The sequence below is a fragment of the Bos indicus genome, chromosome 13 (genome assembly GCF_029378745.1).
Source record: "Bos indicus isolate NIAB-ARS_2022 breed Sahiwal x Tharparkar chromosome 13, NIAB-ARS_B.indTharparkar_mat_pri_1.0, whole genome shotgun sequence".
Taxonomy (NCBI): Eukaryota; Metazoa; Chordata; class Mammalia; order Artiodactyla; family Bovidae; genus Bos; species Bos indicus.
Genome location: NC_091772.1, coordinates 69,819,639 through 69,830,967, shown reverse-complemented (window position 1 = coordinate 69,830,967; position 11,329 = coordinate 69,819,639). Strand labels below are relative to the sequence as shown.

General features: G+C 61.9%; 1 protein-coding gene across 2 annotated transcripts in view; it reads right to left on the bottom strand.

Moving 5' to 3' along the window:
* Positions 1 to 892: 892 nt before the first annotated feature.
* Positions 893 to 11,329, bottom strand: part of PLCG1 (phospholipase C gamma 1) — a 33,908-nt gene continuing 23,471 nt past the window's right edge. Inside the window, exons 14-33 of one of the 2 annotated variants that reach the window (XM_070801671.1) lie at positions 10,556 to 10,724; positions 10,335 to 10,457; positions 10,154 to 10,255; positions 9,887 to 10,074; positions 9,467 to 9,667; positions 9,200 to 9,319; positions 8,930 to 9,110; positions 8,079 to 8,156; positions 7,297 to 7,400; positions 7,028 to 7,124; positions 6,711 to 6,780; positions 6,150 to 6,307; positions 4,866 to 4,962; positions 4,555 to 4,779; positions 4,335 to 4,483; positions 3,557 to 3,671; positions 3,293 to 3,454; positions 3,104 to 3,192; positions 2,844 to 3,031; positions 893 to 2,707 (exon numbers count right to left, since the gene is read on the bottom strand). In XM_070801671.1, coding sequence (XP_070657772.1) covers positions 2,665 to 2,707; positions 2,844 to 3,031; positions 3,104 to 3,192; positions 3,293 to 3,454; positions 3,557 to 3,671; positions 4,335 to 4,483; positions 4,555 to 4,779; positions 4,866 to 4,962; positions 6,150 to 6,307; positions 6,711 to 6,780; positions 7,028 to 7,124; positions 7,297 to 7,400; positions 8,079 to 8,156; positions 8,930 to 9,110; positions 9,200 to 9,319; positions 9,467 to 9,667; positions 9,887 to 10,074; positions 10,154 to 10,255; positions 10,335 to 10,457; positions 10,556 to 10,724 — 2,659 coding nt within the window. In that variant the 3' untranslated portion in view covers positions 893 to 2,664. The remainder of the gene's footprint in view (positions 2,708 to 2,843; positions 3,032 to 3,103; positions 3,193 to 3,292; positions 3,455 to 3,556; positions 3,672 to 4,334; positions 4,484 to 4,554; positions 4,780 to 4,865; positions 4,963 to 6,149; positions 6,308 to 6,710; positions 6,781 to 7,027; positions 7,125 to 7,296; positions 7,401 to 8,078; positions 8,157 to 8,929; positions 9,111 to 9,199; positions 9,320 to 9,466; positions 9,668 to 9,886; positions 10,075 to 10,153; positions 10,256 to 10,334; positions 10,458 to 10,555; positions 10,725 to 11,329) is intronic. The other variant, XM_070801672.1, reaches the window with a different exon arrangement.

Here is an 11,329-nt window from a genome sequence, read left to right as displayed (position 1 = left end):
GCTACAAAAACAGCCACAGGAAGGGAAGGGCAGGGCCCTTTAAACCATATTCTAGGCACAGAGATTTCGGCCCCAAGCTCTAGAGGCAGAGTATAACCCAGAAACCTACGCTTGAATGCTACATGGGCCTTGTTTTTAAAGGAGCGGTTTCTGCGGAACTGGGAAGGGACTCTGGCTGCTTGCAGGTGGGCAGCACTCTACGCTGCCTCACCCTCGGCACATGGGCTGGGGGAAGAGGGTGGCCTCACACCGCCTCGCAGCCCAGAGGGAAGGTCTGCTGGACCTGGGAAGTAAACCTCCTCCTCACCTGGTTCTATTGCAGAATAACCACCAGGCAAGCGGCCCCAGTTAACATGTCTCCGGAGAGGAGCCAGGTGTTCCTGCGCCTCAGTAAGAACTCACAAGGGATAAAAGACGTGAGAATAACGTTATGTGCGTTAGATCTTAAGAGGGCAGCAGAGCTAGCGAACGACCAGTCTCAAGCCTGAGTTCCGGCAGCACGTTGGCGCGAGCTCAGGGCTGGCTGTTCTGAGGCAGCTTTGTGCCCACAGGCTGGGACTCTGGCCCCTGTCCTTAGAAATGGGGCTGCGCCCCTCCAGCCTTCCACACCTGCCTTGAATCTTTCCACCAGCCGGGCACAACCTGCCACAGGTACAGCAGGGTCCGTCAACGACCAGTGGCCTGTGCCCTGCAAGGCCAGCAGCTCCTTCATCCCTCCTTCCTTCCTGAGGGAAAGCATCCCGCGTCATCTTTGCCTTTAAAGAAACCTGCGTCATCGGCTGGCTTTGCTCCACGTCCTCTCCTTCTGCCCCTCGCCCACTGAGGCTGAGCAGCAGGAAGAGCAGAACGTCATTATGGTGCCATTGAGAAGTAATTCCACTTTTTACAGTCCTTTTCAGAAGGAAAGCTTTTTCAATAAAATTTAAAATTTTTATTAACATTTAAATTATAAACCAAACGTTGGCAACCATATATAGACATGTTTGCTATGGACAGCTGATTGGGAGGTGGTACTTTGAAATACCATTTCAGAATTAGTTTAAATAAATCAATATGGTTTCTGAGAAACCACGTGATTTCCTTCGGTTTACAGTCCATGATATGGAAAGTTTAATATAATGTTAAATAATTTATTGTCTATCCTAAAAGCCATAGAAAATGGAATCACTATTGGGATCGGATAATAACAAGGCTTGAACGGCTCAGTGGTTCTTCTGAAGAGTATATAGAAATCTTAAAAAGGTAACACTGTTAACTGAGCTGTAAAATCCGTAAAAATAACAGGTCTGCCACAGTGCACAGATAAGTTCGTTCATTTTGCTTCCCCAGTCCCATCCCCCCACCAAGCAGCTTTCAGGTCAGAAGTGGAAGACATAGAAAATCATACAACCTACGTGAAGGAATGAAGGTCGTGAGAAACAGAGTGTGCAAAAATAAACTTTACAAGTCCATACTCCAACAACATGTCCGTCTATTGTCAGGATCTGATTGATTTCACAAACGCTCGAGATCACCCAGACAGCGTCCTCTTGCAGGGTCGTCTGGCAGACTCCAATCCAAGGTGTTTTGCTGTGACAGGGAAAATGGTCTCCTCTGATTTGGGACTCACGGCTGGCCTGCTGAGCTGCTGTGGGAGGACATGTTCCTTGTGTGAGGGCGTTTCCTGAATGCGTGGCGGCCAGTGCCCAGCTGGACCTCTGCCGTGGGGAACTGGCCTTTCCACTCCGGGCCCACAGGTGCCCATCAGTCTTGACCCAGCTGGCGTCTTGCTCTGGCTCTTGGGGGGCTGTGACGCAAACACAGGCCCATCCTCACTGACGATGTGGGAGGAGCCACCTACTGCCCAGTGCCCACAGATATGTGCCCCCTGGTGAGTGGGTCCTTCAGGCTTGTGCCCAGGCTGCAGGCAGGGGGCACTGCGGCCCAGCGGGTGCCCCGGGGCCGCTGTCCTCCCACTGCCCTGAGGCGCTGCAGCTGTGGCCCTGCAACTTGCTGTCGCTCTCCCTGTTCTGGGTGGCACCCTGGGCCACCTCGGCCTCCTCCACGGGCCCCTCACGGCCTGGCTGCCCAATACTGCTACCCTGCACACGAGGCTCTGTGTCGGTCAGGTGGGTGGTGCTCCTGGTCGTGGGCAGCGTGCCCTTGTGCTGTGCCCTCCTCTCCAGGCAGGCCCTGTGCTCCTCCGCCTGGGCTCCAGGACACCTCCTCTCCCTCCCTGCCCGGCTGGGGTTTAAAGCTGCAGGACTGTGTAAACGTTGACTCCCGAGCCCAGCAAGGCTACTGCTGTTCCGCCCCTCTCAGGAATGTCCCCGGCTCCTCGGAGCCTCCTGTGCCCCCAGCTGAGGCAGCCTCTCTCTCCTAGAGGCAGTGCCGCGGTGGTCCCAAGGTGGAAGGCTCCATCTCCAGAGGGCAGGGCCAGGCGTGTGTGCTTAAAGGCTAGACAGTACAGTTTTTTGCCTTCACCCAGAGCTGGGGCGTGGAGGCCCAAAACAGGAATACATCTCATTAATGGCGTGCTTTTCGTCTAGTGTCCACAGCTGGAATCTGGGCTCTAGGCGGCGAGGCCAGAAGGGCGGCCCCATAGGCCACTTCCCGGAGCCCAGCCCACGGCCCCCCTCCGTGCGTGGCACGGCGCCTGCTGCTCTCCGCGAGGCTGTGGCACGGCTACAGGCGGTTGTCTCCGTTGACCCGAGTCCTGCGTGGGGTCCTGGGCGGGAGGGAAGAGCATCCTGACGGGCGGTGGGGTGAAGCCTGGGGGGACGGGCGAGGGGAACCGAGGGCGGCCGGCCAACCCCCAGCCTCTCAGGACCACTCCTCCAGGCCACCTTGCCCCCACCCCTCACCTTCGATCCCGACCGTCAAAATGGTCTGCGAGATGCTCCTGGGAGATGCGGAAGTCCTCAAAGGGCTGCTGGTAGCGAGCTTCAAAGGAGCCCTCCCGGGCCCGGCCGTGGAACAGCGGGCCCGAGGCGTCACAGCTCCGCTCCCGCAGGGACGCACCCCCGAAGGGGCTGAGGTCGCCGTTCTCCTGCTTTGGCAGGGACACAGGGCTCAGTGGCTGCCCGGCCCCGGCGCCGCCCGCTGCCCGCCCGCCCACGGGTACCTTGGCAGGGAACACGTCAATCTTGACGAGCAGGGAGGCCAGCTCCAGGCCCTCACTGTAGTTGTTCTTCAGAGGCACCGCTCTGTAGCCTGGGGGAGGAGGCTTGGCCCTTAGCCCAGGGGAACGCCGGCGAGCCGCCCCACCCCCGAGCCGGATCGCAGCGGGCATGGTGTGGAGAAGGGCCCTCACCTGTCTTCAGACCCTTCACTGGGAAGGTAGCCTGAGCTAGGAAGTTCTGGTCACTAAACATGTCCTCCTCATAGACCACGAAGCGCAGGAAGGCGAACTCGGGGTTACTAATCTGGAAGTGGAAGGGCTTGGCTGGCCACACGGGGTTCAGTCCATTGTCCACTGTGAAAGCAGGGGCAAAAGGCCTCAGGCCGCTGCCGGGATGATGGAGTCACAGGTGCAGAGGGGCTGACATGCCTGGGGGCGTGGGGAGGGCAGACGTACCCACAAACTCTGTCTTCTGCTTGATGCTGTCATACTCGGCTCCGGCCACCTCGATCTCCACAAAAGGACACACGATGCCTCGGCCGTTCTTCGGCAGGTGCCGGGCCCCCAGCACCTGTAAGGCAGGCGAGGATGGACCTGGGCTGGTCCCCACTGAGCGGTGGAGGCAGTGCGCCCTCTGCTGGGCCCTCAGGACACTGCCCAGAAGTCCCATGTGAGTTTTTGCAATCTAACCTACCTTAAATTCATGTGCATTTTAACACAAAAATGTTTAAATTACTTCCCCCCCAGGACAAAAAAGTAGAAATCTCTGGAAAGAAGACACGGTCACCCCCACTCTGTCCTTCCTTCTCCTTTAAGACCTGCTTGGGCCCACAGCCCCCGCACCCCACAGCACCAAGCCGCCCGCATCGCAGCTGCTCCCCTGGGGTCTCGAGAGGGCGGCATGGGGGCTCAGTGCTGCTCAAGCCCCCGTCCTAACAAGTGCCATCGAGCTGATTCCTGAGGCAGGGGCACCAGCTCCCTGCCCGTCTCTGCCCACTCCTGCCAGGCAGTGGCTACCCACAGTTTGGTCTTACTGGACCGCCTGACTCCTGAGTGCCAAGAACTGGCCACACTGAGCCCAGTCCCCCAGTGCAGGCCTGAAGCCCACGCCCACCTCAGAAGACGGCTTCCTCTCCCTTGAGCCCCAGGACTGTCCAGCACCCTCCCATGTTGTGTTAGCCAGCCCCCAGGCCCTGGTGCCTGGAAACAGCCCAGCAGAGCGCCCTCTTCCCACCTCGATGCAGATGGCGCACGGCTCCAGCCCGCGGAGGCTGCTCTTGTCAAAGGGATCGAAGGCCTCATCGCGCATGACGCTGGGCTGCAGCACATAGCCACAGTGCCCGCCGGCCAGGAACAGGGCCTGGTTCATCTGCATGGGTTTGTCTGCAAGAGCAGGTTACAGTGGGCTCCAGCCCCAGTGCCTGGCGGGACCCCACCCCTGGTCGCTGCCTCACCTGGGGTCTGGAAGTTGAGGGCCACAAGCTGGCTGCCGCAGATCCACATGGGCAGGGGGTCGTAATTGGAGGAGTCCAGCCGCTGGCCCTTAGGGTAGATGCGGGAGAGCTGCAGGCGGTTGTACTGGAGGAACTTCTTGCCTTTGGCCTTGTTCACGTACTTCTCGGCCTTGGTCTCCGGGAAGGACGACATGTCGCGGTAGCAGGCCCGTTCGGTGCCAATCTCTGGGCCCAACAGGGAGCGCGCTCAGAGTCTGCCCACCCAGGTGCCGCTGGGGAAAGCCCCCTCCCGCCCCAGGCTGGACCCTTACTCTCTTCGTCGAAAGGGACAGGCCGGCAGTAGACGACGAGCTCTGAGAGCTCTAGGGCAATCTTCTTCCTCCGCTCCATCATCTTGCCCTCGGTGAGCTGGGGACACATGGGCCTTGAGCCTGGGCGGGAGCCCCCAGGGAGAGGAGCCCCCGGCCACCTTGGGCATGTCCACCCGCACCTTCCAGAGCCGGCTGTCCTCAGTCTCGCCCCAGAAACCGTCCTGAGAACACACCCCTTCTCGGCTTCAGAGGCCGGGACCCTCACACCACCTGCACCCCAGAGACACTCGAGGCGCTGGGCTGGCTGCACCCCAGGGCCGCTCGGTCCTCACTCAGCTCCGGGCCCACTGCGGGCACTGACTACACTGGGAACGTGGGCGCAGTCCTCTGGGTCCTCCGGACCATCCTTCCAGCCCCGGCCCAGAAGCCTCACCCCTGATCCCGCAGTTCTCCTTTCTCAACACAACTACCTACCCGCCACAGCCAGACTTCAGCCCCAGCACATCCCTCCCTAGCGCCCCATGCAGCCCTCGGACTCGTGGAGGCCCACTTCCTTCCAGAAGCAGCTCCTGTTCTTGAGCTTTTCCTTCCCTCTGTATACCAGACCCCGGGATCCATCCCTTCAACCACCAGATCCTTCCAGGCCCTGCTCGGCTCTAAGCCCTCCGCACTCAGCCCTCTTGGCTTGGCCTGCGGGCGTCCTTTCTCCAAGGCAGCCACGGTGCGTCCCACAGCCCCTCCACCCCACCACAGGATTCCCGCACCCCGGCCAGCACGGGGCCTCCTCTCGGCTCCAGAAGCTGGTCCTTCCACCGCTCTGTCCTGCACAGGCGGCGCCCTTGCCTTCCACCCACCGAGGCCCACTGCCATCCCACCCAGCCGCAACTGCCCGCAGCTACGGCCGTCTCTGACCAGCACTTTGAGCTTCTGGCCCTGCCGTCTGCTCTGCGGCCCGCTTCACGTCAGACATCCCACCTCGCTGACCTGCTCGTCCCGGCCTCTCTTTCTCAACACCTGCGTCCTCGGAGGTCACACCCTGCTCCCAACCTGTACCACCTCGCCCTAAACCCTGGCACCTACTCCTGCTTCCAGCCCAAGACCCAGCCTCTCGCCTCTGCCCCTGATACCAACTGGTCACTACGCAGAGCCACTCAGAAACATCTTGGGTGTACCTCAAACTCAACACACCCTCGACGTGCCATACCGTGGAGCACGTGTGTCCCTCCGGCCCCTGCCAAGCGGCGGGGGCTGCCCTGTGGCTGGAGAACCAGCACAGGCTCTTACCCTGGCATCCGCTGTCTGCGCCACCTCCCGGATCTTCTTCACCCAGTCCTGCAGCTCTTCCTGCGAGTCGGCAGCCACATCCAGGGACCAGTGTGCCACCGAGGCCATGCTGATGGAGAAGACGAACAGCCGGTTGTTCTTGCCCTCGGGACGGACGGCTGGAGAGAGGGAGGAGAGGAGAGCTGGGGATACAGGGCTGAACCCCCACCCCACCCCAGGCATGGGCAGAGCTCATTCCCCTCCTCTTCAGGGTGGAGGACAGGCAGCCTGGAGACAAGGCCCTGCCCCCACCTCTAAGCCTGTCTCAGCCAAGGACCAGCCCTCCAGGACCGTGGACTTCAGCTCGCCAGCAGCATCATCCCCAGTGTCTGCACGGGGGGAGCATGCAGGCTTCAGAGCTGGGGGATGGGGGGCCAGAGGGTGCCGAGCTGTCCAGGAGCGGAGAGAGCTCAGAACGAGGGCAGCCTGTGGGGTCCAACCCTCAGCTTCCTCTCTCTGGGCATGGAGAGAGCCACCAGGGACAGCCTGATCCTGAGTGGCAGAGAAAGGGCTGGGGCTCACCTATCTGACAAGCTGGCACATCCAGGACCCCCCGGAGCAAGTCCCCGAGTGGGCTGTTCTCGTCCAAGTGCTGTGGGAGGCAAAGCCCAAAGTCAGCAAGTCTGTTGTGTGCACATGAGGGGGCGTCTGAGTGCACGTGAGAAATACACCCTACAGACGAACACGAAACCACACGCGTGCGGCCCATGTTCATCAGACTGCGGCCTGCACGTGGTGATGGGAGCACACACGGGAGTGCTGTGCACACGCAGGCACGTGGACGCCGTGTGGGCGGTGGACACGGGAATCCCCTCCCACCAATATGGCCCTGGTCTCACCTCCCTCTCGGGCTCCAGGGCCGCCGGGCTGACCATTTCCTCCACGTAGTTTGAAGGGAACCACAGCTGCTTCTTCCCGCCGTAGTCACCCCGCCACCTGCGGAAGCCACAGTGTGCTGACCCCCAGGGACGACCCCAAACTCCCGAGAGGAAACAGCTCTGCGGGTCCATTGGGGCCGACACGGGCCCTTGCTTCCCAAGCCCCTCTTGCGTGTGCACGGCCAGCGCCCAGGACGCCTGGCCTGCACCAGGGGCTCTCAGGGGCTCACCAGCCTCCCTCCTGCTTCTCCACGTTCTGGATGATGGCACTCTTGGTGAATGTCAGCTCGTCCTCCCGCTGCGCTTTGTAGTCGAAGAGAGCTTTGACGGCGCACTGTGGGAGAGAAGCCCCGGTCCAGCAGACAGGCTGCCCGCTCCTCCTCTCCCACCCACAGCTGCATGTGCACCAACCTTCATGACCGCTCTCCCCAGGGCAAAGGGGACGGGTGAGCCAGGGCTTCTGGAAGGAAGCTCCTCTGGGTTCGAGGGGACCTCCCAAGCCCCAACCCTGGGCCCCAGGAGTCAGACTGGGAAGCTGGGATGGGAGGTGCTGAGCGCCTCCTCTAAGACCGGGATGGCTCGGGGTGTGGCTGGCACCCCATCATTCCGCATCTCCGAAGTAGGAGAAGGAATCTGGTCCCTACTGCTGAGGAAAAATAAGGAAAAGGGCCCAGATCCTCACCCCTTAGAAACAAAGGCCCAAAGAGGAAGATCCGCCTGTCTGACGAAGCTCAGGAGTAGCCAGTGTGCCCCACCCCCTACCTGCTGCCACCAGGGAGGAAACCGGGGTTGCCCCGGGGAGGAGTCTGGAAGGGTCAGTGCTGACCCCTGGGACAGTGGCTGGGGCCAGCCCCGAGAGAGCTGTGGTCATACACCAACCACACACTTCGCAACACCTCTTAGGCCTCGGAAAACCACAAATACCACTTCTGCACAAAGACCGCAGGCCGCCCTGCACCCCACAGCTGGGGGACCCTCCCCAGCTTCCTGCGCCCAGAGCCCGAAGCTGTACCTTGAACGTGGGCATGGGGTTCGCCTCCACATAGAAGCCAGGGTTGCGGCCCTCGTACAGCGCGCCGTAGTCAGGCTCCTGGAAACGGGATAGGACAGGCCATGTTAATGCCCAGAGGTGAGAGCAGCTGCTGGCTTCCGTGTCCCCTCCTCACCAGGCCGCTCGTCCGCCCCTTTCACACACCTGGTCCGCCAGGGTCCCCAACCTCAGGGGCCTAGAACATCCCTCCTCTCTCCTCACTCTTATCTTGGCCACCTTGTCCATGACTGGAGATCATGCCACTCCAGAAGCCGCCTCCACCCATACCTCCTCTCAGACCCCAGCCCCAGCGGGCGGCTCTCGCCCTGGCCACGTGGGCCCACTGAGGACAAGAGTCTCAAGTGGACGTTCTGCCGGGGCCCCACTGTCCTCGCTGCGGCTGTGATCCTGGCCCCTGCACCACAGCCTGCCTTCATGCTGGCTTCCCCGTGGCTCTGCCCTCCTCAAACACATCTCTATAGCCTACGAGCCCCTGCTGTGCTCCCACCCCCGAGGTGGATCCCCTACAGGGTGAACTCTGGGACCTCCCCACCCCACCCCCCAGCCCATAGGGACAGTTCTGCTGAAACCCGTTCCCCACCTCCTCACCCACACAACTGTCCCGGCCTCAAAGACACACAGACAGGCCCTCCCTCTGGGACGCCTCCCTGGGTCTCCACTGGGCTGGCTGGCCCCCCAGCAGCATGCGGGCCGCTCTGTCCTTCGCATCCACCCCGGGACTGCTGGCTGCTGGCCTGCCCTGTGGTGAGCCTGGCAGTTCCAAGAGGGCCAGTGGGTCTCCTGAGCCCTGCCCCCAGCCCCCAGGCGCTCACAGCTGTGCCGATCTTCTCCAGAGCCTCCTCGTTGATGGGGTAGCGCAGCTTCATCTTGCGGTACAGTGGGTGCTTCTCGTAGTAGCTGATGAGGTCGACAAGGCTGTCAAACTCTGAGTTGCCCAGCATCACGGTCTGGCCCTCCTGCTGGACGCGGCAGTGCTTGATCTTGCCCTCAGCCCTTGACAGACAGAGGAGCCACACGAGGTCAGTGGGCCGGGACCAGGGGTGCCCTGCATGGCCTCCAGCCCCACAGGGCTACCCCCTCACCGGAAGGAGATGGCGTAGGAGTTGGGCTCGTTCCGTTTCCGCACCAGGAAGGCCCCGTCCCTGGGTACACGCATCAGCATGTGCTCGGCCTGCGCTCTGGTCAGGCTGGCGTGGTACCACCTGCGGACAGACAATCCGAGTCAGCCCCGCCCCGCGCCGCAGCCCCAGGTCCACGCCCCCACCCCGCCGCAGGGCCGCTTCTGGGTCCGGCCCCAGGCCCGCGTGCCCCGCCCCGCCCCGGGCCCCACCCCCGGGCCGCCCCCTCACTCTTTGCTCTCGTGCGCGTTGGTCTGCGGGACCGGCTCTGAGAGGCGCATCTCAAATTCGTTGCAGCGCAGGGGCACCTGCTGGTAGTGCGTGATGAGGTCATAGAGGGAGTCGAAGACGAGGTTGTCCGTCAGGAAGAACTTGGGGGTGCCTGCGTCCTGCCGGGAGTGGATCCGGCAGTGCTGCACTTTGCCATTCCGCCTGAGAGGACGGGGAGGCTGTGAGCAGCAGGCGGGGCGGCAGCCCACACGCCACCCATAGGAGGGCACCAGGTCTCAAGGAGGAGGCACTCTAAAGATGGCTCGGGTGGGGGCGGCCCTCCAGGGGCTCCACACCGACCGCCGTGTCTGCGTGTGTGCCCGGAACCCACGGCGCCCCTGGTGGTGCCAGACCCGCGTGTGCACATGCCGGGAGGCTTACCAGAAGGACAGAGTGTAGTCGCCCACAAAGGTCTCGCTCTCGCGCACAAGGAAGGAGCCGTCGGGGGCCCCGGTCTCAATGCAGTACTCCGTGAGCAGGCGCTCGGCGATGTGCCGCCCATCCCGGCCCGCCCCAAGCTTCCCGTGGAACCACTTCTCGTTGGAGTGCAGCTCTGTGCTGCCACTGGCCTGCAAAGCGGAGGGGACAGCAAAGACGCTAGATGACCCGCACCCCAGCCTGGACCCCAGCCCTGGGCCCGCCCCTCACCTCCTTGGGCTCCTCCTCATCCTCGTTGCCCTGGTCGCTGCTGGTCTCCTCCGAGTAGTAGATCTTGCTGCTGGTCAGGACGAAGTAGTGGGGGTACCACTCCTGGAAGAGACGAGCGGGGGGCCTGTGACAGAGTCCTCTGTGTGGCTGCCCCGCCGGCCCCGCCCGGCCCAGCGCTCACATGGTTCACAGGGTCTTCCAGGTAGAGGATGCCATTCTTGATGGAGTTGCTGATGTCGTTCTCAGAGTACATCACCGATGTTGGCACCTCCTCGTAGGCACTGCCCTCAGCCAACTTCTTGTGCTGTGGGCGATACGTCGGGACTGGCATCCCAGGCCCCCACCTCCTCCCCCAGGCCTGAACCCACCACTGAAGCAAAGGCGTCCCCCATCCAGACCTACCTTGATAAGGATCTTCCTCTTGAGCTGGTTGGGGGAGGGGAGCCCGTCGGCTGCAATATCCACGGGCTTGGTGAGGAGTGTGTCCCCAAGCACTTTTTTGAAATACTGGGCCATGTTCCTCTGCTGGGCAATGCTGCAGTGGTCCTCGATGGACAGGATGACCGGGTACCTGCAGCAGGGGAACAGCATGTAACACAGGAGACCCAGTGATTCCCAGGGGTCATGGCTCAGACCCTCCCAGACTGAGGTGTCAGGGGCCTAGAGCCCGAGGTCCTCCCTAGAGGGGAGCTACCCCAGAGAAGAGGTGGAACTTATGGGTGCAGCAGAAACCCAGGCCAACTGGGACTGCCACAGACAGGCATCCCCAGACTTGGTCCCTTCGTGGAGCTGCCCCAGCAGCGAGGAGGGACATCCCACACCAAATTTAGCTACTGGGGGCCCCTGGTGATCCCCTCAATGAGGTGGGAGAGGGTAGTGACCACAGTTTGGGGAAACAATAGGAACTGCAAAGTGAAACACGCGGAGGACAGACGATTCTCTGGGTTGTGACAGTAAAGGAGCTGGCAGGACAACCACCTCACAGGCCCAGGGCTACAGGACTGATCTCTGAAGATGAAGAGCTTGAGTGTGTTCCACAGGCTGAGGAGCAGGGCCCAAGGAGCAGGCAGGTGGGCCAAGGGTGCAGGAAGTAAGCAGCTCGGGCAGCAAGGGCTCCAGCAGCTGGCAGGAGGTGGAAGGCAGGGCCGGGACCTGGGGGGCTTTCACAGGGACCCA